The following is a 26,160-nucleotide window of genomic DNA, read 5'->3' on the forward strand; positions in this document are numbered from 1 at the left end:
CCCCACATGGCCATCTGTAATGAGCTCTTGTACCACATTGTCAAAAGGGGTGAGGATGTGGTGGAACAGCTGGTAGTTCCCCAGCCTTATCGGAGAACGGTACTAGATTTAGCTCATAGTCACATTACAGCAGGATATTTAGGGGCTGAAAAAAACACTGAAAGAGTTTTACAAAGTTTCTTTTGGCCAGGGGGTTATAAAGAAGTGTCTGAATATTGTTCTTCCTGTCCTGAATGCCAGTATCATGCCCCTAGACCCCATTCCAGGAGCACACTAGTTCCCATGCCTATTATAGAGGTCCCGTTTGACAGAATAGCCATGGATCTCGTGGGGCCCTTGTTAAAGTCCGCTCGGGGCCATCAGTATATCCTGGTAATAATGGACTATGCCACTTGATATCCTGAGGCTGTCCCTTTATGCACTATCACAACCAAGGCAATAGCTAGGGAGCTGGTGCAGGTTTTTAGTAGAGTGGGAATACCAAAAGAAATTTTGACTGACCAAGGTACTCCATTTATGTCAAGGATCATGAAAGAATTGTGCAAATTATCTAAGGTCACTCACCTCAGGGCGTCCATCTACCATCCCCAAACTGATGGGTTGGTGGAAAGGGTTAATAAAACATTAAAAAGTATGTTAAAAAAGGTTGTTGATAGAGATGGGAAAAACTGGGATTGTTTGTTGCCCTACTTGTTAATGGCCATCAGAGAAGTTCCTCAGTCCTCTACGGGGTTTTCTCCATTTGATTTGTTTTATGGTAGACACCCCAGAGGGCTGTTGGACATTGCCAAAGAGACGTGGGAAGGACAGCCCACTCCTTATAGAAGCGTTATTGAACATGTAACACAAATGCAGGATAGGATTGCAGCCGTGTTACCTATTGTCAGAGAGCACATGGAACAGGCCCAAAGTGCTCAACAGAGGATATATAACCGGAGTGCCAAGATACAGGAATTTGCTCCTGGAGATAGAGTTCTTGTTTTGGTACCCACTGTGAAAAGCAAGTTCCTAGCTAAATGGCAGGGTCCATTTGAGATTAGGGAAAAAGTGAATGAGGTTAATTCCAAAGTATACCAACCGGGAAAGAGAAAACCCGAACAAATCTACCACGTTAACTTAATATAACCCTGGAAAGATAGGTTGTCTCTGTCAGCGGAGCCTTGCCCTTCAGTGTCTTCACCTCGGTTGCTTCCCGCAGTAAAGGTGTCAGAGACATAATCAGTTGATCAGAACAATCAGGTTAAAGAATTTCTCATCCAAAATAGGGAGATATTTTCAGAGCTGCCTGGCCGAACGACCATAATAAAACATGACATTGCCACAGAACCAGGGGTCAGGGTCCATTTAAAGCCATATAGGATTCCTGAAGCTCAGCGAGAAGCTGTTTCTAAAGAAGTTAAAAACATGTTAGAACTTGGAGTCATAGAGGAATCTAACAGTGAGTGGTCTAGTCCCATAGTTCTCATCCCGCAGCTAGACGGTAGCATACGCTTCTGTTATGACTTTCGTAAGTTAAATGAGGTGTCCAAATTTGACGCATACCCCATGCCCCGTGTGGATAAGCTCATAGAAAGGCTGGGAATAGCCAGGTTTCTCACCACATTGGACCTAACCAAAGGTTACTGGCAAATACCTTTTATCTGAAAGCGCAAAAGAAAAAACAGCCTTTTCGGTTCCGGAGGGGCTATACCAGTATAAGATTTTACCCTTTGGGGTGCATGGGGCTCCAGCAACCTTTCAACGGGCAATTGATAAAATTTTGAGGCCCCATAGAAAATATGCAGCTGCTTATTTGGATGATATGGTAATTCACAGCATGGACTGGGGGTCCCATTTGGTTAAAGTACAAGCCGTACTGGACTCAATCAGAGAAGTAGGGTTAACTGCTAACCCAAAGAAGTGCTGCCTCGCAATGGAGGAGGTTAAATACTTGGACTTCACCATAGGCAGAGGTCTGATTAGGCCCCAACTGAATAAAATTGATGCTATTCAAACTGGCCTTGTCCAGTGAATAAAAAACAGGTAAGGGATTTTTTGGAAATAACTGGGCACTATAGACGGTTTATTCCCAATTTTGCGACTACAGCAGTGCCGTTGTCAGACCTTACCAAAGGGAAGCAGTCAAATATAGTGAAATGGAACGCTGACGCAGAAAAAGTGTTTTCTAAAGAATTACAGACGGATGCCTTAGAGGTAGGCATAGGGGCCTTGTTGTCCCAAACCAGAGATGGGGATGAACACCCTATCATTTATTTGAGTAGGAAACTCAATGAGCATGAAAAAATGTATGTTATTGTGGAAAAGGAGGCTTTGGCCATTAAGTGGGCATTAGATACCTTGAGATATTACCTCTTGGGTAGACAGTTTAGACTAGTGACAGATCACGCCCCTTTAAAATGGATGTATGTAAATAGAGGTCAGAATGCTCGTGCAACTAGATGGTTTCTAGCGCTGCAAGATTTTAAGTTTACTGTTGAACATAGACCGGGTACACAATTGGCCAATGCAGATGCGATGTCCAGCATCTTCTGTTTGGGGACTACAAGTGTTCCGGCCCCTAGGTCGAAACAGGGGAGGGGGATATGTGACAAGAACACTGGGATAGTGTTTGAGGGCAGGTATGTTTGTCCCAGGTTCTTGTCTTACATGTTTTAAAAAATGAAAACTTCTAGGAAAATGCTTTTGTTTTGTTAGAACCTTTTCAGTTTGCTGGAAAAGCTGGATAAGGGCCCTGAGAGAGAGATAGAGAGAGAGGGCAAGTTCCAGACATTAGGCCCAGTTCGGATCTTTGACCTCACAGAGGGCTAATCAGGGCGTTCAGCTGTGCAAGAGCCTTATAGGGCTCCTAGCCTGATTAGTGTGTACAGACTGCAGGATCTCTGTGAGAGAAATACGCTTCCTTACACAAGTGAGCCATTCAGTGTTGACTGAAAAACTCTGTGTTTTTGTTTAGAGACAGGAACGTCTTGTGTTTAGTTAGTGCCGGACAGGCAAGGTATTTTCTTTTGATGTTTGTTTTATTTTCTGTTTAATAAAACTGGTTGTGGCCAGTTGCACCATAAAAGCTGGACTTGTATGATTTCTCAGCTGCTACCTGCTGCCCCAAGAAACGGGATCCGGTTCCCCTACAGTGTTACAACTTATATATATAAGTAGTGGGTGTTGCCAAGGTTTCAACCCTTGAACAGCTGTATGTATAAGAGAATGCATATAGAATGAACTCTTCAAAATTTTATCTGTATTTCTGCAGCGGGGTACACTGGGATTCCACAAGGAATACACCGGAATGTAGAGTTGGATCTTGATCCGAGGCACCAACAGGCTAAAGCTTTGACTGTTCCCAGGATGCATTGCACTGCCTCCTCTATAGCCCTGCCTCCAGGCACTGGAGCTCAGTTTGAAAGTTCACTAACAGGTGGGGCTGTGCTAGGCAGCCATGAAAAGAGCTTTTAAGAAGACTTTAAGGGCTGCAGCACTGTGGATGTCATTCTGACATTCTGTGCTATGGCTTCATCAACCTCCCCAGCAGTGGGTACTTGCAGAGGAGGTGCACTGGTTATCAGGCACACCACCGCTGACGCCCTCAGGATTGCGTGGCTGCACATCAGGGAGGAGATAAGGTGGGACCCGCCGGTAAATCGCGGTCCGGTCGCGGTCCCAGGAGATGGACCGCACCACTTGCGTGAATACTGTACTGCACAGGGAACCCCACTATATCCACCAGGGTAGGGAGTACAGGTCGGATTAACTAAAATCCATTTACAATAGGCTCCACAGTACCCGGTGGGGAAGACCAGCATAGGGCATAAGGCGCTGACCTGTAGCCCCTCCCCCAGCTCCAGGCGCCATCTACTACTGGTGTTCCCGCCCTGTAGCTGCTTTTCTCTCTCCCTCATTTCCTGACAGAGATTTTGGCACCAACTTCACTACGAGCTGGGCTGATCTCCGGGACTGTAGGGCTCTGTCTTCTCTGTAAAGCCGCCTGTCCCATCAGCGCTGTGCATTTTACAGGCACTTAAGTATTCTACATGTCGTTTTAGACAGTGTTAGTTAAGAACAAGTGTACTGCTACCTGAATATTTACATCCTGTATTTACTGTGCATGGTTATATCTATATTCATACATATTTATATGTAGTTTTATTAGTCCAGTGCAGTTTTATTGTTTATATGTAATAACTTCTGCATTGTACCTGTGACTGAGTGTGCCTGTAGCTGTTGTGTGGATTTCATCTCCTGTATCACACATATTGCTATCACTATGGGGATAATTCTGAGTTGATCGCAGCAGCAAATTCTGTTAGCAGTTGGGCAAAACCATTTGCACTGCAGGTGTGGCAGATATAACACTTGCAGAGAGAGTTACATTTGGGTGGGGTGTGTTCAAACTGAAATCTAAATTGCAGTGTAAAAATAAAGCAGCCAGTATTTACCCTGCACATAAACAAAATAACTCACCCAAATCTAACTCTCTATGCAAATGTAATATCTGCCCCCCCCCCCCCCCCCCCCCAACCCTGCAGTGCACATGGTTTTGCAACTCGGAATTACCCCCTATATTCTGTACCCTGGGGGGCTAGATGCATCAGGGTCTCATATATATATATATATACCAAGTGGGCATATTTGCAGTTATATTATGTGATGCAGTTGCCAGGTTTTAAATTTTATGATTTTGTGATAGTGTAGGACCTGCATGAAGAAGGGGAACCGTGGCGAGCGGTTTGCAGGCTTCCGTGCATTGGTCAATTCACTAACTAAACCCCCATCATTTATTCATTGATGTTGTGAGGATAAGTGAGCTTATTTTGGTGAGTGCTGAACTTTCTGTTTCTATATATATATATATATATATATATATATATATATATATGCCCGTACAGACAAAAAGATCATAAACAGCTTATCTAAATTTTAGCCTCAGGATATGGAATCAGTTAGAATCCTCTCAACATGTTTCACCATTAAATTGCTTATAGCGGGACTTCATCAGGTGTTTTGATGAAGTCCTGATGAAGTCCAGCTAGAAGACGATCAACCATACAAAGCTTGCGACATTGGGCAAGATGTGACATCACACAGTGGAGATTGTGCTGGGGTTTCCATGTGTGTGGCTCTACAAATGCATTTACTTTTCTATATAAAAAATAAGTACAAACAATTAGAGTGTCATCAGACATCTGTCTAATTTTTCTATCAGTGTCTCCAAACAGCTCATGAGAGGAAATGTCCAGAATATTTTTATATAACTAGTGACAATAGGCTAATAACTCATGCCAAATACTTGTTCTTATGAAGAAAAAAAATTGTATTAAAGCAAAGCAATGGCTGGATGGTACTAATTGATATAATAATTTTCCTCCAAAAATTATACTCAGATAACATAAGAGAAACTCTATTACTGTAGCTACTGTATTTGCCTGTTTGTGCCCTGTGTGGTCTATGCCTTGTACTGAGAGAACAGTTATATTAACAGTCAGGCAGATCTTACATGATATATTTCAGGGTACAGGCCGGGTGCCTCAGTCCCTCACACAGAATCTTTATTCCAGAGTCCTCCAGAACATTCTGTGTCAGCTCCAGTCTGGTCAGAGAGCAGTTTGTAGTAATAACAGAGCGGAGATCATCACAGCAGGAGGAGGTCAGACCACAGCTCCGTAACCTGATGAGAGATGAGGGATCTACATTAGGTTATTTCTAATTGTCACAAGCCACCAAGCAGTACTATAAGCTCAAATTAAATTTGAAAATAAATAACAAAACTTTGGATCCAGTGGATTCACCTATGTCAGCTATTGGTGTATATGACTATGTCATGAGCCTATGTCATGAGAATGTTATTATTGGGTTACTGAATATTGATGTGGCCAAATGACTTTCCATGAGGTTCAGGCACCTTTATTATCATTCAAATATCTAATTAAGGAAGCACTTTCTTACATTAATCAATCCACCAATATAAAACAGATATGCATAGTAATAGCAGGTAATGTACAATCCAGTAATATAACACATATAAGTATAGTAATGGCAGGTGATATACAATCCAGCAATTAAACATATACAGATGGAGCCTCCCACATCGTTGCAGTTACTCCTCCTAAACGGTGGATTAGTCGCGCCTTAGCTATAGCTCAGGTTGTTGATTTGTTGCACGGGCAGGCGTGTTGAGGCACGACAACATAAACAGCATGCAATACACATTTTCACCACTGGGTGGGTAATGCTCCAGTACTGTAGAGTGAATAGTGGCGGATTGATATACAAGCTCTGCCAAATGGCCAGTGACAACTGTAATTTTATACTGTACACACAGACCAATGGTCAAACAGAGAGAGTCGATCAAAAAAATAAAAATAAAAAAATCAATAAATAAAAATAGTGTATACATACGCAAACTAATGTGTTAAAGCAATGGTCCATTGATGTTAGGGATATGTGAGCATTCAAGTCCCATAAACAAATAAATAAATAAAAATAGTGTATATAGATGCAAACTAATGTGTTAAAGCAATGGTCCATTGGCGTTAGGGTTATGCAAGAGTCCATGTCCCGTGGCTAATACAGCATAAGCAAAACCAATGGGAAGGGATCACTGCTTACATTTACACAAGCTTATGTCTCTATCAGCAGGTGTTGTGGCCAAGCGGTGAGGTGTGCCGCGCCCCATGCTCATACTCCCGGGTTCAATTCCCAAAGTGCAAAAAAAAAATTCTAGACACTTTATGAATTATTTAATTTTTTTAATATTCATACGTTTAAGAACCTTACATTCAATAGATTTATGCACACAAGAAAAGTCCAGTTTCCATAACCAACTGTCCGAGCGTCTGCCACACAAAATCTGTAGCACAGTACTGTACTTTATACAGTATAAGCACTTACAGTACTGTTTAATGTACATTCACTCAGGGCCTCTCTAGTCCCTTTCCCCAACCAAAGTGACTATAGTATCAGCCATAAATTTACATATTGTGTTGTCAATTTATTGACTGTAAGCTGGCCTCCCTGTCTGTGAAATGAGCAGTCTCAAATGGAAGCGGGAGGAGAGAGGTGGGGGTTAACCAGCGGAGTAGGTAGCCAGCCTAGAGTACTTTGTGAATGCTGGGCTTCAGAGATGCTGTAAAAAATATCCATTCTCTGTTGAGACCCAAAAATAAATCAATTAATCAATAAATTATACAGACACAAACTAACACGTTAAAGCAATGGTCCATTGACGTTAGGGATATGTGAGCGTCCAAGTCCTGTAGACAAATCACTAAATAAAAATAGTGCATATAGATGCAAACTAACATGTTAAAGCAATGGTCCACTGGCGTTATGGTTATGTGAGCGTCCAAGTCCCGTAGCCAATACAGCATAAGCAAAACCAGTGGGATAGTGTAATGAGACGCATATACAGCATTGCCTTTAAACATGCAAAACCTATGCCATCGCTCACTCCATAGATGTGGGCTTCTATGAAGCCCTGGTTCACTCTTGGCAGCCATTATGGTAACCAGCTCGGTGCTCGAGTCTGGCCTGCTAAAGTACATTGACCAGACAGAGCTTGCGTATGCCCATAGCCCCTATTTGTTTTAAATAGCGCAATGTGACGCATATACAGCATTGCCCTGATACATTGAAAACCTATGCTGTCACTCGCTCTATAGATGTGGGCTTCAATGATAACCTGCTCGGTGATAGAGTCTGGACTGGTATGTACGTTGCCCAAAGCTCACTTATCTATCCCCATAGCCCCTGTGTTTTAAATAGCATAATGGGACGCACGTACAGCAGTGCCCATATACTGTACAGTATATGCATAACCTATGCAATAGCATTTTCTGAGAAAAATGTCTACTTTACATAAAGTACTGTATAGTAAAGTAGTTCTTGCTCGATAGTGTATTTCAATGGAGACCTCGCACATGAGCAATGGTGATTCTTGCACTATAGTATTTTATTGGACACCTCACGCATGCGCAGTGGTGATTTTAAAAAGCGACATCTGGTGGATGATCACTAGTATTACACATGCCTTTCTAAGCTCTGTGCGCCTTCCTACAACTAGATGCGCCAACTTGCGCCAAGGCACACTGCAACTCCATGTTCACAACTTACGCCATAGACAGCATAAGTGAGCAAGTCTCCATCTATATAAGCATAGTAATGGCAGGGGATGTACAATCCAGCAATATAATGCATATAAGCATAGTAATGGCAAGGGATGAACAGTCCAGCAATATAACACATATAAGCATAGTAATGGCAGAGGATGTACAATCCAGCAACATAACACATATAACCATAGTAATGGCAGGTGATGTACAATCCAGCAATATAACACATATAAGCACAGTAATGGCAGGTGACATAAAATCCAGCAATATAACACATATAAGCATAGTAATGGCAGGTGATGTACAATCCAGCAATATAACACATATAAGCATAGTAATGGCAGGTGATGTACAATCCAGCAATATAACACATATAAGTATAGTAATGGCAGAGGATGTACAATCCAGCAATATAACACATATAAGCATAGTAATGGCTGGTGATGTACAATCCAGCAATATAACACATCTAAGCATAGTAATGGCAGGTGATGTGCAATCCAGCAATATAACACATATAAGCATAGTAATGACAGGTGATGTACAATCCAGCAATATAACACATATAAGCATAGTAATGGCAGGTGATGTACAATCCAGCAATATAGTAACATAGTAACATAGTATCTGAGGTTGAAAAAATACAATTGTCCATCGAGTTCAACCTATTTGTGGTGTCCTCTGCATGATGATTTGACTAAATAGTAACTATGATGCATGACTATGCACCATACCCCTGGATATCCTTATCCAATAGGAATTTATCTAACCCATTCTTAAAGGTGTTGACAGATTCCGCCATTACAACTCCCTCGGGCAGGGAATTCCAAACACGTATTGTCCTTACCGTGAAAAAGCCTTTACGCCGTATTGTGCGGAATCTCCTCTCCTCTAACCTGAGCGAGTGTCCACGAGTCCTCTGTGTTGATCTAACCAAAAACAGGTCCCGCGCAAGCTCTGAGTATTGTCCCCTTATATATTTGTAGATGTTGATCATATCCCCTCTTAGTCTCCGCTTTTCCAATGTAAACATGCCTAGTCTTTCAAGCCTTTCCTTGTATTCCATCGTCTCCATGCCCTTAATTAGTTTGGTCGCCCTCCTTTGTACCTTTTCAAGCTCCAGGATATCCTTTTTGTAGTACGGTGCCCAGAACTGTACACAGTATTCAAGGTGTGGCCTCACAAGTGATTTATATAATGGGAGTATAATACTCTCGTCCCTAGCATCAATACCCCGTTTTATGCATGCTAGTATCTTATTAGCCTTCTTTGCTGCAGTCCTACTTTGGGTACTACTGCTTAGCTTGCTATCTATGAGGACACCTAAGTCCTTTTCCAGTACAGAATCCCCTAGTTTTACCCCATTTAGTAGGTAGGTGTAATTTTTGTTCTTGTTACCACAGTGCATTACCTTACACTTGTCTGTGTTGAAGCGCATTCTCCATTTGGCTGCCCATGCTTCTAATTTAACTAAGTCGTTCTGAAGAGACTCGGCATCCTCCTCTGTATTTATAGCCTTACACAATTTGGTATCATCTGCAAAAATTGACACCATGCTCTCTAGACCTTCTGTTAGGTCGTTAATGAAAATATTGAACAATAGCGGTCCTAATACTGAGCCTTGCGGCACACCACTTAGTACTTCAGTCCAAGTTGAAAAATATCCATTAACCACAACACGCTGCTTCCTATTATCTAACCAGTTTTTGACCCAAGTGCATATTGTGCTTCCTATCCCTGATTCTTGTAGCTTGTATATAAGTCTCATGTGTGGTACAGTATCAAACGCTTTGGCAAAGTCTAAAAAGATTACATCCACGTCTTTACCCTGATCTAGGTTTGCGCTTACTGTTTCATAAAAGCCAAGTAAGTTGGTTTGACAGGATCTGTCCTTCATAAACCCATGTTGATTCCTTTTAATGACCTTATTGGTTTCAAGGAACTTCTGAATACTATCTCTTAGAATACCTTCCAATACTTTCCCCACTATAGATGTAAGACTAACTGGTCTATAATTACCTGGTTCAGCTTTACTTCCCTTTTTGAATATAGGCACTACTTCCGCTATACGGCAGTCTTTGGGAACCATACCTGATATAACTGAATCCTCAAAGATCAGAGATAGCGGTTTTGCCAGTACAGAGTGAAGCTCCATTAGAACCCTTGGATGAATACCATCGGGCCCTGGTGATTTATTAATCTTTAAATGTTTTAATCGGTGACAGACTACTTCCTCGCTTAAATAAGTACCTATCAGTGTGATATTGTCCTTATTGAGATTGTGTGTCAGTCCCTGAATTGGGTCCTCTCTAGTGAATACTGTTGAAAAAAACTAATTTAGTGTGTTCGCTATGTCATTATCATTTTTGCTTAAGACTCCCAACGTGTCCTTCAAAGGGCCTATACTCTCCTTTTTTAATCTCTTGCTATTGATGTATTTAAATAATTTTTTGGGATTTGCTTTGCTTTCCTTTGCTACTAGTTTTTCAGTTTCTACTTTAGCCGCTCTTATTTCCTTTTTGCAATTTTTGTTACATTCCTTATAGTGCTGAAATGACTCTGCTTCCCCGTCAGATTTGTATTTTTTAAATGCTCGCCTTTTCTTGCCCATAAGTTCCTTAATCTTTTTGTTAAGCCACATCGGTTTATGATTTTTATTCCCTTTTTTGCTACTCATAGGAATATATTTGAGTGTATTTTTAGCTAGCAGGAATTTTAGTACCTCCCATTTCTCCGTAGTATTTTTTCCTAAAAACAAACCTTCCCATTCAATATCCCTGAAAAATACCCTCATCATTTTAAAATTTGCTTTGCTAAAATTTAAAGTCCTAGTTGAGCCAGTATAGGGCTGTTTGTAGAAACTGATATTGAATGTGACCATATTATGGTCGCTGTTTCCTATGGGTTCCCCTACTATAATACCCGATACCAAATCCTGATTGTTTGTTAATACCAGGTCTAAGATTGCATTGTACCTAGTTGGTTCCTCAATTAGTTGGACTAGGTAGTTATCATTTAGTGTGTTTAAAAACATATTGCCCCTAGCAGTATCACATGAATCGTTTTTCCAGTTTATCTCTGGATAGTTAAAATCTCCCATCACTACTATGTCTCCTACTCCTGCTGCTTTTTCAATTTGCTTTAGTAACAATTCATCATCAGATGCGCTGATACCAGGCGGCCTATAGCATACACCCAATACTAACTTTTTTGTTCCTTTTTCCCCGCATGCAATTTCTACCCATAGGCCCTCATTCTGAGTTGATCGCAGCAGCAAGAAAGTTAGCAATTGGGCAAAACCATGTGCACTGCAGGAGGGGTAGATATAACATGTGTAGAGAGAGTTAGATTTGGGTGGGGTGTGTTCAATCTGCAATCTAATTTGCAGTGTAAAAATAAAGCAGCCAGTATTTACCCTGCACAGAAACAAAATAACCCACCCAAATCTAACTCTCTCTGCACATGTTATATCTGCCTCCCCTGCAGTGCTCATGGTTTTGCCCAATTGCTAACTTTCTTGCTGCTGCGATCAACTCAGAATGAGGGCCATAGTGTCTCAACAGTGTCTACAGTCCCCTCCTGAGTATCTTCCCATATATTAGGTTTTAAAAACGGCTTTACGTACAGACACACCCCTCCACCCTTTTTATTTAGTCTGTCTCTCCTAAACAGTGTATAGCCCTCTAGATTGACTGTCCAATCATGAGATTCATCCCACCAAGTTTCAGTAATGCCTATAATATCATACTGTTTGCTTGCTGCAAGTATTTCTAGTTCACCCTTTTTACCAGTAATGCTTCTGGCGTTTACATACATACAACTAAGATAAGTATTTTCCCTTGCATTAGGGACATCTTTCACCTTATGTGGCAAGGATGACCTGTAATCGTCATTGGTTAGTGCTTTGGTAAAATCCCTTTTAGTACCCATGTTAATAACCTTACTGCCTGCTCTTACCCTCCCCCCAACTTCTCCCCCATTTTGTTTACTACCGCCATCCCCACTATTCTCACTGCATGACCCGTAGTTTTTAGCTAAACCCTCCCCCCAGGCTCCTAGTTTAAAATCTCCTCCAACCTTCTAACCATCCTTCCCCCCAGCACCGCTGCCCCCTCCTCAGTCAGGTGCAATCCGTCACGACAAAAGAGATGGCGTCTGACTGAGAAGTCCGCCCAGTGTTCCAGGAACACAAACCCCTCTTTCCTGCACCAATCCCTAAGCCACACATTTACCTCCCTAATCTCCCCCTGCCTCCCTGGACTAGCGCGTGGCACGGGTAATAATTCCGAGAATATTACCTTAGATGTCCTTGCCTTCAGTTTCTTTCCTAAGTCCCTATAGTCTTTCTTAAGGACATCCCACCTTCCGCTAACTTTGTCATTGGTGCCAACGTGCACCAAGACCGCCGGGTCTTTGCCAGCCCCTCCCAACAATCTATCTACCCGGTCCGCGATGTGCCGTACCCGAGCACCCGGGAGACAACAGACTGTACGGCGATCATGGTCCCGGTAGCAGATTGCCCTATCTGCCTTCCTGATGATAGAATCCCCTACCACCACCATTTGACTAGGTACCTCTCTATCTTTTATCCCAACCGCGCCAGAGGGACCGCACCTCTGGATGCTAGAGGGAGCAGTCTCCTCCGGCACCGTCATTTCTTCGCTATCATCCTCCGATTCCTCGTCCAATCGGGCAAATTTGTTCGGGTTTGATAGTTCGGAGATGTCATGCCTCCCCCTCTTATTCTTCCTTCTAACTGTGACCCAACTGGCTACCTGATCATCATCCTCTTCTACCAGTGACCCCTCCCGCAACTCCTCCACCGTTCTGTCTAAACAACGCTCGAGATTGTGAATCCCCCTCAGTCGCGTAACCGTTTGCTCTAGATCAGTTACCTGGGCTTCCAGGGCAACAGTTCGCACACACCTCGTGCAGATGTATTCACACTGGGCCGGTAGCTCCAGGTGTGCATACATCTTGCACGACATGCACTGAGTGAGGTCCTCAATCACAGCCCCTCCCATATTGTTTGCAAGGTCTAACTCCCTGTTACACTCAAAGAAAAAGCAGCAAAAATAAAAAATAGAAGACAAGCAATATCACTTATACAATAATTAAGCTGGCTTATACTTATCTATCTATAACACATATAAGCATAGTAATGGCAGGTGATGTACAATCTAGCAATATGACACATATAAGCATAGTAATGGCAGGGATGTTTAATCCAGCAATATAACACATATAAGCATAGTAATGGCAGGTGATGTACAATCCAGCAATATAACACATATAAGCACAGTAATGGCAGAGGATGTACAATCCAGCAACATAACACATATAAGCATAGTAATGGTAGGTGATGTACAATCCAGCAATATAACACATATAAGCATAGTTATGGTAGGTGATGTACAATCCAGCAATATAACACATATAAGTATAGTAATGGTAGGTGATGTCCAGTCCAGCAATATAACACATATAAGCATAGTAATGGCAGGTGATGTACAGTCCAGCAATATAACACATATAAGCATAGTAATGGTAGGTGATGTACAATCCAGCAATATAACACATATAAGCATAGTAATGGCAGGTGATATACAATCCAGCAATATAACACATATAAGCATAGTAATGGTAGGTGATTTACAATCCAGCAACATAACACATATAAGCATAGTAATGGCAGGTGATGTACAATCCAGCAATATAACACATATAAGCATAGTAATGGCAGGTGATGTACAATCCAGCAATATAACACATATAAGTATAGTAATGGCAGGTGATGTACAATCCAGCAATATAACACATATAAGCATAGTAATGGTAGGTGATGTACAATCCAGCAATATAACACATATAAGCATAGTAATGGCAGGTGATATACAATCCAGCAATATAACACATATAAGCATAGTAATGGCAGAGGATAATAATAATAATAATAATAATTTTATTTATATAGCGCTCTTTCTCCCATAGGACTCAAGGCGCTTAACAGATACATAGCATAATATAGTACAGAAAATAATGAAGTACATTTTCATAAAATACAGAAGCATGAAGATACTAAAAGGGACAATTATGGGAATGCTTGAGTAAACAGAAAAGTCTTGAGTCTACTTTTGAAGGATTCTATAGTTGGGGCCTCTCGCACTGTGCGGGGAAGTGAGTTCCATAGAGTCGGAGCCGCATGACTAAAAGCTCGACCCCCAGATGAATTACGGTAGATTCTAGGTACTGCTAAAAGTCCTTCATCTACAGATCGCAGTAATCGAGTGGGCCAGTATGGGGTCAGAAGCTGTTTGAGGTACCTTGGGCCTTGGTCATGTAATGCTTTGAAACTCAGTAAGCCAATCTTGAAGATGATTCGCCATCGTACAGGCAGCCAGTGAAGGGAGTAGAGGATGGGTGTTATGTGGCTAGAACGGGGCTGGTTGGTTAATAGCCTGGCAGCTGTGTTTTGCACCAGCTGTAAGCGCTGCAATTCTTTTGCTGGGAGACCAAGGTAGAGGGCATTACAGTAGTCTAAACGAGATGATACAAATGCATGTATGACTTTTGGCATATCATCTGAGGGAATTAAGTGCTTGATTCTGGCTATGTTCCTCAGGTGAAAGAATGAGGATTTGATTGTGGCTGATATCTGATGTTTAAGTGTCAAGCCACCATCCAGGACAACGCCAAGATTCCGCACACGATCACTGGTCTGTAATTCTGAATCCCCGAGTGTAAGTCCAGTTGGTTGGCTATGCTGCAGTCTTGTCCTTTGATGTTGCGGTCGTATCATAAGGACCTCTGTTTTATCCGGGTTCAGTCGCAGCCAGCTGGCGCTCATCCACTCCTGTAGTTCAGCTAGACAGCCATTAAGGGTTGCTATTGGGTTATCAGTGCCCGGAGCAAAGGACAAGTACAGTTGTGTATCATCTGCATAGCAGTGGTAGACCAGGCCATGGCGCCTGATTATTTCGCCCAATGGGAGCATGTATACTGCAAAAAGCATGGGGGATAGTATAGAACCTTGTGGGACACCACATGGCAATGACACTGGTGGTGATGAGTATAATCCAGATGATACTCTCTGTGACCTGCCTGTGAGAAATGATTTGAACCATCTTAGGACTGTGCCATCCAGACCACAGAAATGTATCAGTCGCTCAATCAGAAGCCCATGGTCCACGGTATCAAATGCTGCCGAGAGATCCAGAAGGATTAATATTGAACAGTCACCTCTGTCTTTTGCCATCAGAAGATCATTTAACACACACACCAGGGCTGTTTCAGTGCTATGTCTTCTCCTGAATCCTGATTGAAATGGATCATAAATATCATGGGTTGTCAGGCGGGTTTCCAGTTGATTTGCAACGACTTTCTCAATAACCTTTCCTAGGAAAGGAAGGTTTGATACCGGTCTGTAGTTGGTCATGCAGTCGGGATCTAAATTAGGTTTTTTAAGAAGCGGTCTAACAATTGCTTCCTTTAGGGGTCCAGGAAAAATGCCTGTCTGCAAAGAGCATTGAACAATTTTTGTAAAGACAGGACCAATTATATCCATACAACCTATTAGAAGCTTGGTTAAGGCTGGGTCCAGATCACAGGTGGTGGGACGCAAAATCCGAGCAATTTCAGCAGTGTCCTTTACATCCACTGGATCAAAGCTGGTCCATGAAGGCAGGTAGCTTATATTGGCGGGCTTTGTAGTTTGGCACTCCTTTGATGGCACTGTGGAGATTCCAGCCCGGATGGTGGATATTTTATCTGCAAAGAAGTTTGCAAACTCGTTGCATCTTGCCTGGGAGAGGGTCTCATCAGTCTGCAGGCATGCTGGCTTGCAAAGCATCTCCACTGTGCGGAAAAGTTGAGCTGGCCTATTGTTTGCTGCTGTGATCTCATTTGACAGGAACTGTGCTTTCTTACGAGTGATTGTCGATTGATATTCTTCGTTATGCTTTATTAGTTTTATTTTGTCATCCACTAGGTTAGTCTTCCTCCATCGTCTTTCCAGTCTACGCCCCCTTTTCTTGAGCTCACTAACACTGTTGTCGAACCATGGAGCACAATCCAGCAATATAACACATATAAGCATAGTAATGGTAGGTGATGTATAATCCAGCAATATAACACATATAAGCATAGTAATGGCAGATGATATACAATCCAGCAATATAACACATATAAGTATAGTAATGGCAGGTGATGTACAATCCAGCAATATAACACATATAAGCATAGTAATGGTAGGTGATGTACAATCCAGTAATATAACACATATAAGCATAGTAATGGCAGGTGATATACAATCCAGCAATATAACACATATAAGCATAGTAATGGCAGGTGATGTACAATCCAGCAATATAACACATATAAGCATAGTAATGGCAGGTGATGTACAATCCAGCAATATAACACATATAAGCATAGTAATGACAGGTGATGTACAATCCAGCAATATAACACATATAAGCATAGTAATGACAGGTGATGTACAATCCAGCAATATAACACATATAAGCATAGTAATGGTAGGTGATGTACAATCCAGCAATATAACACATATAAGCATAGTAATGGCAGGTGATATATAATCCAGCAATATAACACATATAAGCATAGTAATGGTAGGTGATGTACAATCCAGCAATATAACACATATAAGCATAGTAATGGCAGGTGATGTACAATCCAGCAATATAACACATATAAGCATAGTAATGGCAGGTGATGTACAATCCAGCAATATAACACATATAAGCATAGTAATGGCAGGTGATATATAATCCAGCAATATAACACATATAAGCATAGTAATGGTAGGTGATATATAATCCAGCAATATAACACATATAAGCATAATAATGGTAGGTGATGTACAATCCAGAAATATAACACATAAGCATAGTAATGGTAGGTGATGTACAATCCTGCAATATAACACATATACGCATAGTAATGGCAGGTGATGTACAATCCTGCAATATAACACATATACGCATAGTAATGGTAGGTGATGTACAATCCAGCAATATAACACATATAAGTATAGTAATGGTAGGTGATGTACAGTCCAGCAATATAACACATATAAGCATAGTAATGGCAGGTGATGTACAATCCAGCAATATAACACATATAAGCATAGTAATGGCAGGGGATGTACAATCCAGCAATATAACACATATAAGTATAGTAATGGTAGGTGATGTACAATCCAGCAATATAACACATATAAGCATAGTAATGGTAGGTGATGTACAATCCAGCAATATAACACATATAAGCATAGTAATGGTAGGTGATGTACAATCCAGGAATATAACACATATAAGCATAGTAATGGCAGGTGATGTACAATCCAGCAATATAACACATATAAGCATAGTAATGGTAGGTGATGTACAATCCAGCAATATAACACATATAAGCATAGTAATGGCAGGTGATATATAATCCAGCAATATAACACATATAAGCATAGTAATGGTAGGTGATGTACAATCCAGCAATATAACACATATAAGCATAGTAATTGTATATACAGATGTGTCCTCACATATCTTTTCCTTAAAATGTGGCATGGCGTTTCATTCCCAGATGCAAACGCATTGCGGGTATATGCACCACCATGCCGCCATTCACATGCTAATATTCGTGGGTGCGTACAAGCAATGAGCACAGTCTGATCTTACCACAGGTAGCAGTAGAATGAAAGCCGCTACCCATGCCTACATGAAGCAGCCTTGTCCCCTTCTCAGGCAGGCAGCCAGGCAGTGGGAGCGTCCAAATGATCACATAGCGCTTCAAAGGAAGTGATCAAAGGAGCAGCATTCGCTGGTGTGTGAGTATATGCTAACGTGAAAGCCATGCCCAGATTCTCTGCCTGCGTTTGCATCGCAGGCAACGATACAAAGGGACACATCTGTAGGGAGGATTCAATTAGGTGCAACAAAACGTTTTTGCGATAAACACAGGGATTTTGTTGCGACAAGCCACTGTTTAATTGTCTGTTATAAATTACTGGCGATAATTCTCCATTGGTTTACCACAAATTTCACTTAACCACCACTGAGCAGGTGATAAGCTTGGGTAAAATCCATATTTTAAATAAAAATGTCAGGATTTGGTTCAAAACCCCTTGAACACCCCCCGCAATGACTAATTAGGCACATAGAAGTTTTTAATTATTTTTAATTGGCCAATAATGACATGTCACTTTTGGGGTAAAAGAAAATGCAAATTGGTGGAAAAAGGGGCACAAGGTTTCACTGGAGATCTGTTTCAATGAATCAGTGCTGATGCTGATCCCTGATGCTGCTTCTCCCCTGGCTCCAGATGACAATGATCACCCAGCACTGTTCCCAGTCACGGAACTCCACAAAATCACCTTTCCCTTTCTTCCCCAGTGTTTGCTCCCTCCCAGTATCTTCTCTCACTTTTTTCCACTCCCTCTCTGCATCCTCTTTCCACAAAACTGCATTCTGCATCTTCATCCACCTGTGTCTGCTCACTCCCCCCCTCCTCTTCACCAATTTCTCCCCTATGCTTCCTCTTTCTCTACCCACATTCTCTCCCCTGTTGTCTCCTCACTTTCCCTACATTCTATGCCCTAGTGTCATTTTGCTCCCTGCATCCTCTCCATTGGAGGTTTCTTCTCCACCCTTACATAGTTACATAGTCAGTGAGCTTGAAAAGAAGCAAAATGCCCATTGGGTTCAACCTGTATTCTGTGTTATTCGGTCCATATTATAATGCGCCTGCTGGAGTAATGGTTTAGTACCAATTGGCAGCTACTGTATGAATCTTACCACTCCCAGATAATTTAATGTCAATATGTTAAATGCTATAGCCCTGGGTACATTTTCCAGTTAGAAATTTGTCCAATCTGTTTTTAAATGCATTTACAGAGTCTGCCATTATTACCTTCATCAGCAGGGAGTTCCAAATCTTTATTGCCCTTACCATGAAGAACCCTTTCCTATGTTGTGTATGGAATTTTCTCTCCTCTAGCCTAAATGAGTGCCCACGCGTCCTATACAGAGTTATTTTAATAAACAAATCCGCTGCTATCTCCTTGTTATGACCCTTTACATATTTGAAATATTAATAATTTCTCCTCTTAGACGCCTCTTCTCTAGTGTATACGTATTTAACCTAGTAAGCCTTTCCTTGTACTCCAGTGTCTCTAACCCTTTAATCAATTTAGTAGCTCCTCTTTGAACTCTTTCTAGTCCCCCAATATCTTTTTTTTATAAAATGGTGCTCAAAACTGAACACAATATTCCATTTGCGGACTTACCAATAATTGTGCAGCGGCAGGGTTACATCCTCGTCCCTTGTCTCAATGCTCCATTTAATGGGGGTAATTCCAAGTTGATTGCAGCAGGATTTGTTTTAGCAGTTGGGCAAAACCATGTGCACTGCAGGGGAGGCAGATATAACATGTGCAGATAGAGTTAGATTTGGGTGGGTTATTTTATTTCTGTGCAGGGTAAATACTGGCTGCTTTATTTTTACACTGCAAATTAGATTGCAGATTGAACACACCACACCCAAATCTAACTCTCTCTGCGCATGTTATATCTGCCTCCCCTGCAGTGCACATGGTTTTGCCCAACTGCTAAAAAAAAAATCCTGCTGCGATCAACTTGGAATTACCCCCAATGCACGCAAGCACTTGCCTTCTTTGCGGCAATTTGACATTGTGTACTGTTATTAAGCCTATTATCTATGAGCACTCCCAAATCTTTATCCACCATAGTTACCCTTATATTTTCCCCATCTAGAGTGTAGGATGCAAGTGTGTTTTTTGTCCCAAAATGCATAACTTTGCATTTTTCTATATTGACCCTCATTATCCATTTAGACAACAAGGTTTCAAGATTAAATAAGTAATTCTGTAGAGCAGGGCTGGCCAAACCAGTCCTCAAGATCTATCAACAGTTCACATTTTCCAGACCACCCGGCTGGTGCACAGGTGTAGTCATTACTAATTAGGATGTGCTGCATTCATTCCTAACTGATAATTCTACAGATCTCCAGGAGGCCTGGAAAACGTGAACTGTTGATAGATCTTGAGGACCAGTTTGACCAGGCCTGCTGTAGACTCCACATCGCCTTCTGAATTAATTATCTTACACCAGTGGTTCTCAAACTCGGTCCTCAGGACCCCACACAGTGCATGTTTTGCAGGTAACCCAGCAGGTGCACAGGTGTATTAATTACTCATTGACACATTTTAAAAGGTCCACAGGTGGAGCTAATTATATCACTTGTGATTCTGTGAGGAGACCTGCAAAACATGTACTGTGTGGGGACCGAGTTTGAGAACCTGTGCCTTACACCATAGGTCTGCAAACTCTGTCCTCATTACCTCACACAGTGCATGATTTGCAGGTAACTCAGCAGCTGCACAGGTGTATTAATTACTCACAGACACATTTTAAAAGGTCCGCAGGTGGAGTTAATTATTTCACTTGTGATTCTATGAAGAGACCTGCAAAACATGCACTGTGTGATGTAATGAGGACCAAGTTTGCAGACTTATGCCTTACACAGTTTAGTATCATCTGCAAAGATTGACACTGTGCTTTCCAGGTCTATTCCTAGATCATTGATAAATATAGTGAACAGCAGTGGGCCAAGAATGGAGCCTTGTGGTATTCCACTAACTCAGTGTTTCCCAACCACGGTCCTAAAGGCACACTAACAGTCCTGGTTTTAGTGATATCCAGGCTTGAACACAGGTGACTTAATTAGTACCTCAGTTATTTGATTTAACCATCTGTGCTGAAGCCTGGATATCACTAAAACCAGCACTGTTGGTGTGCCTTGAGGACCGCGGTTGGGAATGCCTGCACTAACTATTGGTGCCCAGCTGGAGAGCACACCATTGACCACTACTCATTGTACTCTGTTATCTAGCCAATTACTTATCCATCTACAAATAGTACAGTATATCCTAGGCCAAGTTCCCTTAATTTGTTGATCAGTCGCCTATGAGGCACTGTATTGAAGGCTTTTGCAAAATCTAAATACACCACGTCCACTGCATTTCCCTGGTCAAGATTCTTGCTCACTTCCTCATAGAAGCTAATTAAGTTGGTTTGACATGATCTGTTCCTTACAAACCCATGCTGACTTTTGCTAATAAACTTAGTAGCCTGTAGGTGCTCCTCTATGCTATCCCTCAAAATACCTTCCAATATTTTACCCACTATAGAGGTTAAACTAAGTGGTCTATAGTTTCCAGGATTATTTTTAATTCCCTTTTTAAATAAAGGCACTACCTCAGCTATGCGCCAATCCTTTTGTACCATGCATGATCTAGTTGAACTATGGAGAATCAAGTATAGGGGTTTTGCTAGCTGTGACCTAAGCTCCCTAATAACCCTCGGATGAAAACCATCTGGGCCTGTTGATTTATTAATCTTTACCTTGCTTAGCCTCTCCAGGACTACTTCCTCACTTAAACAAGCATCAAGCCACGAGTCATTACCTTCCCTGTCATTATGCAATACTGTCACCAGCTCATCCTCCCTAGTGAATACTGGGGAAAAAAAGTTGTTCAATATTTCATCTTTTAATTTGTCGTCATTTATCAAAGCTCCTAATTCATCTTTTAATGAGCCTACGTTCTCCTTATTTAACCTTTTACTGTTTATATATTTATAAAACTTTTTAGGATTGGTTTTACTCTCTATAGCGATTTGCTTTTCGTTTACAATTTTAGCTGCTCTAATTACCTTTTTGCATCTTTATTGCATTACTTGTAACACAGGAATGATTCCTCCTCTCCATTAGATTTAAATGTGTTGAAAGCACGCCTCTTATTAGCCATTGCTTCCTTGACCTCCTTATTAAGCCACATTGGTTTGTGCTTAGTACTCCTGCGTTTTTTCTGCTCAAGTGAATTCATTTGTGAACATTGCTTTCAAGCAACCATTTTAAAGCATCCCACATTTCCGATGTGTCCTTGCCATGAAACAAAACTTCCCAGTCAATGTCATTTAGTACCCATCTCAGCATATTGAAGTTACCTTTTCTAAAGTTAAATGTTTTGGTTGCTCCCTTATAGCTATGTTTCTCGAAACTGATGTCGAATGTGATCATATAGTGAGCACTGTTTCCCAAGGTCTCCCCAACTTTAGTGTTTGATATAATGTCCACATTATTGGTAATAACTAGGTCCAGAATAGTTTTACCTCTAGTTAGGTCCTCGACTAATTGAGTCAAGTATTGATCCTTTAATGTATTTAAAAAAACCTGCTGCTCTTAGTTTTTACACATGAATCCTTACTGCAATTTTTATCAGGATAGTTAAAATCACCTAACACTAGGATGTCCTCCATTCCCGCAGCTCTTTCCATTTGCTGTAAAAGTTGTTCCTCGTCATGAACGCTAATATCTGGTTGCTTGTAGCATGTGCCAATGACTATTTTCTTTGGTTCAATGCCTCCACTTGTGATCTCAACACATAGTGACTCCACATTATCTCAAGCCCCCTCATAAATACCATCTATTAAGATTGGTTTTAGTGATGGTTTAACAAGAGACATACCCCTCCTCCTCATTTGGTAACCCTGTCCCTCCTGAAAAGAGAATATCCCTCCAAATTCGCAAACCAGTTGTGAGAGTCGTCCCACCATGTTTCCGTAATACCTATAATATCATATTGAGATTTTGATACAAGCCATTCCAATTACCCCATTTTACATGATAGGCTTCTTGCGTTCGCAAGCATAAATTTTAGCTTAGCATCTCCCTTGTCTTTTTGTTTTATTGGTAACTTATCTATAATTTCTAGTGCCTTTCTAGAATTAACCTTACCAACTGTTATTGTCCTACCTCCCTTTCCCCCATCATACATAATATAGCCTCTCACTAATATCCCTATTTGACCTATTAAGGCTTACTAAGCCCCCCCCCCCCCCCCCCCCTCTGATGTTAGTATCTTTCCTTTTAGGTAATAAATTGGGAATATCTGTCTGTATTTCCGGTGTCAATACTAATGCAAATATCCTTGTCTTGCCGGCTGATCTTTCACTCCCCCCTTCTCCACCACCAATTTGTTCACTACCCCCATCCTTGCTGTCCTCTCTGATTGACCCGCTGTTTCTAGCTAAACCCTCCCCCCAGGCTCCTAGTTTAAAAGCTCCTCCAACCTTCTAACCGTCCTGCCCCCCAGCACCGCAGCCCCCTCCTCATTCAGGTGCAATCTGTCATGACAAAAAAGATGGCACCTGACTGAGAAGTCCACCGAGTGTTCCAAGAACACAAACCCCTCCTTCCTACACCAGTCTCTAAGCCACACATTTACCTCCCTAATCTCCCTCTGCCTCCCTGAGCTAGCGCGTGGCTCAGGTAATATTTCGGAGAATATTACCCTAGATGTCCTTGCCTTAAATTTCTTGCCTAATTGCCTATAGTCTTTTTTAAGGACATCCCACCTTCCGCTAACTTTGTCATTATTGCCAACATGCACCAATACCACCGGGTCTTCACCAGCCCCTCCCAACAATCTATCTACCCGGTCTGCGATGTGCCATACCCGAGCACCCGGGAGACAACAGACTGTATGGTGATCATGGCCCCGGTAGCAGATTGCCCTGTCTGTCCTCCTGATAATAGAATCCCCTACCACCACAATCTGACTAGGTACCTCACTATTTTCCCATCTGCACTGGAGGGACCGCTCCTCTGGTTGCTAGAGGGAACAGTCCCCTCCGGTTCCATCATTTCCTCACTGCCATCCTCAGAATCTTCATCCAATCAGGCAAATTTATTGGGGTTGGGCAGATTGGAGATGTCCTGTCTCCCCCTCCCCCTTTTCTTCTTCCGTCTAACTGTGACCCAGCTGGCTACCTGATCATCCTCTCCTACCAGTGATCCCCCTTGCAACTCCTCCACCGCATTGCTTGAGATTGTGAATATCCCTCAGTCTCGTAACGGTCTGCTCTAGATCAGGCACCTGGGCTTCCAGGGAAGCCGTTTGCTCACATCTCGCACAGATGTATTCACACTCGGACTCTTGTTCCAGGTGCACATACATCATGCACGACACGCACTGAGTGAGAATCTTAATCGCGACCCCACCCATTTTTAATTAGTGCTAACTCCCTATTACCTTCAAAAAATCAAAAAAAGAGTGGGACAATCTATATATGGAGACAAATATATAAGGAACAATAAAGGACAATAAATAAGGGAAAAACACAAAAAGTACAAATTAAGTACAATTAAAATACAGTAATGGACACAAGGAATTAAATACAAAAAATACAGTAATGGACAAGGAGACAATTGATCAAGGAAAGTTGATGCTTATCTGCTCCTCCGATCTGTGCTCAGATGCTGTGGTGCGGTACAGGCAGGCAGTGGCTCAGGCTGCTGCTGTGGCTGCCTGGATCAGCTTCCCTCCTCTCTGCTCCTCTCCCCTCCGTCCGTTAGGCTGCTGGCTCCCACCAGCTGCTGGCTCACGCCATGGATCGTGGCTCTTGCACCTTGCAGCTGGTGCGACCGCTCCATCCCGCTCCGTCCCTGTGTGTGCGCATGCTCCGCACATGAACGTCACTTCCGGTTCTGGTTCAGCATCTCAGCATCTCCTCTCGGCCCTTGTAACCCCTCCACCAATGTCTCATCTCCCTCCCTGCATCCGCTCCCAATGGTGTCTCCTCTCTCTCGCAGCTACCTTTCCCCTGGAACCTCCTCTACCTTTACTCGTCCTCTTCTCCAGTGTTTCCTCTCCCTCTTTGCATCCTTCTCCCTCACTGCATTGTTTCCCCTGATACCTTCCCTCAATTCATTCATCCTCTTGTCCCTGCATCCTCTACCCTGGTTTCTGCTCCCTTCCCGCGTCCTCACTCCTGGTGTCTGCTACCTCCTGCATTCTCTCCCCTTTTGTTTGCTCCCTCCCTGCATCCTCTCCTTAATGTCCCTTCTCCCTCGCTGCATCCTTTCCTCCAGCGTCTGCTATCTCCCCATATTCTTTCCCCTGGGGTGACATCTTACTCCGTTCATCCACTCTCCCTGGGGGATATAGTTGGCTACCCAGCACTCGGGATGCTGACAGTTGAAATCCCGGTGCCAGAATTCTGACACTGGTCAGTAGACCGACACCATTATCACGACATACTGTCAATACTGACGCCGGAATTCTGACTGCTGGCATTCCAATTGTAAGTATGTTGGGGAGGCTTAGGTTTAAGCACTAGGGGGTGGGTCAGGGTGAGGCTGGGGAGTTAGGGATAGGATTTTTCACCTGGAAGGTTTGTAATATGGTGATGTCATATTCAGTCCCATATGTCCTCCCCCAATGATGCATATTTCATATGTGGGAGGAAGGCGTATAAGTGGCTTGCCCCAAACTCAGAGGGATTGTGTTAGATTGGAAGGGTGTTTCCGGAAGTAATGACCATTACCCATGAAAAGATGAAAGACGTTCACCGCAATGCTCTAGCTCCTTACACTCACACCCATTACGAACACATTGTAAAGAGACACCTTGTAGATAGGACAGAGCATGCAGCCTCTGATTTGATCCACGAATCCACCGGGATTCAACTCCTACTCGCGCTAGATATCACCCGTACCGCCAGAGGAGTTATAAATTTTAGGTATATTACTGCGCTAGCGCACCTGATAGATAATATCACCGAGATGTATGATGACACCTTCAGGTATACTGGGAGAGAATTGCAAGCTTACAAAATGGAACTGATCCAGCACAGGATGGTTCTCAATTACATCACAGAAGTAACAGGAGGGTATTGTGTCACCCTAGCAACTCAATATGGTGTGAAGTGTTGTACATATATCACAAACAGCACAGAGGACCCAGCAGAGGTCATAGATCAAAAGATGGAAGATATCTTGCAATTGAAGTGGGAGTTCCGAAGGAGACACAACCTCACCCTGACTGCTGTGGGTAATGAACTGACCGGCTGGGTATCATGGTTGAACCCACGCAATTGGTTCTCAGGTCTGGGAGAATGGGCTCAAAATGTTATCATTGCTGTAGGGAAATTCCTCTTGTGTATCCTGTGAGTTA

The 26,160-nt window shown here is 42.3% G+C and overlaps 1 protein-coding gene across 1 annotated transcript in view; it reads right to left on the reverse strand.

The window, feature by feature from the left end:
- Positions 1 to 26,160, reverse strand: part of LOC135057153 (NACHT, LRR and PYD domains-containing protein 3-like) — a 318,674-nt gene that overhangs the window by 113,829 nt on the left and 178,685 nt on the right. Inside the window, exon 8 of the mRNA XM_063963052.1 lies at positions 5,492 to 5,662. Coding sequence (XP_063819122.1) covers positions 5,492 to 5,662 — 171 coding nt within the window. The remainder of the gene's footprint in view (positions 1 to 5,491; positions 5,663 to 26,160) is intronic.

This window comes from Pseudophryne corroboree, chromosome 3 (genome assembly GCF_028390025.1).
Source record: "Pseudophryne corroboree isolate aPseCor3 chromosome 3, aPseCor3.hap2, whole genome shotgun sequence".
Classification (NCBI taxonomy): Eukaryota; Metazoa; Chordata; class Amphibia; order Anura; family Myobatrachidae; genus Pseudophryne; species Pseudophryne corroboree.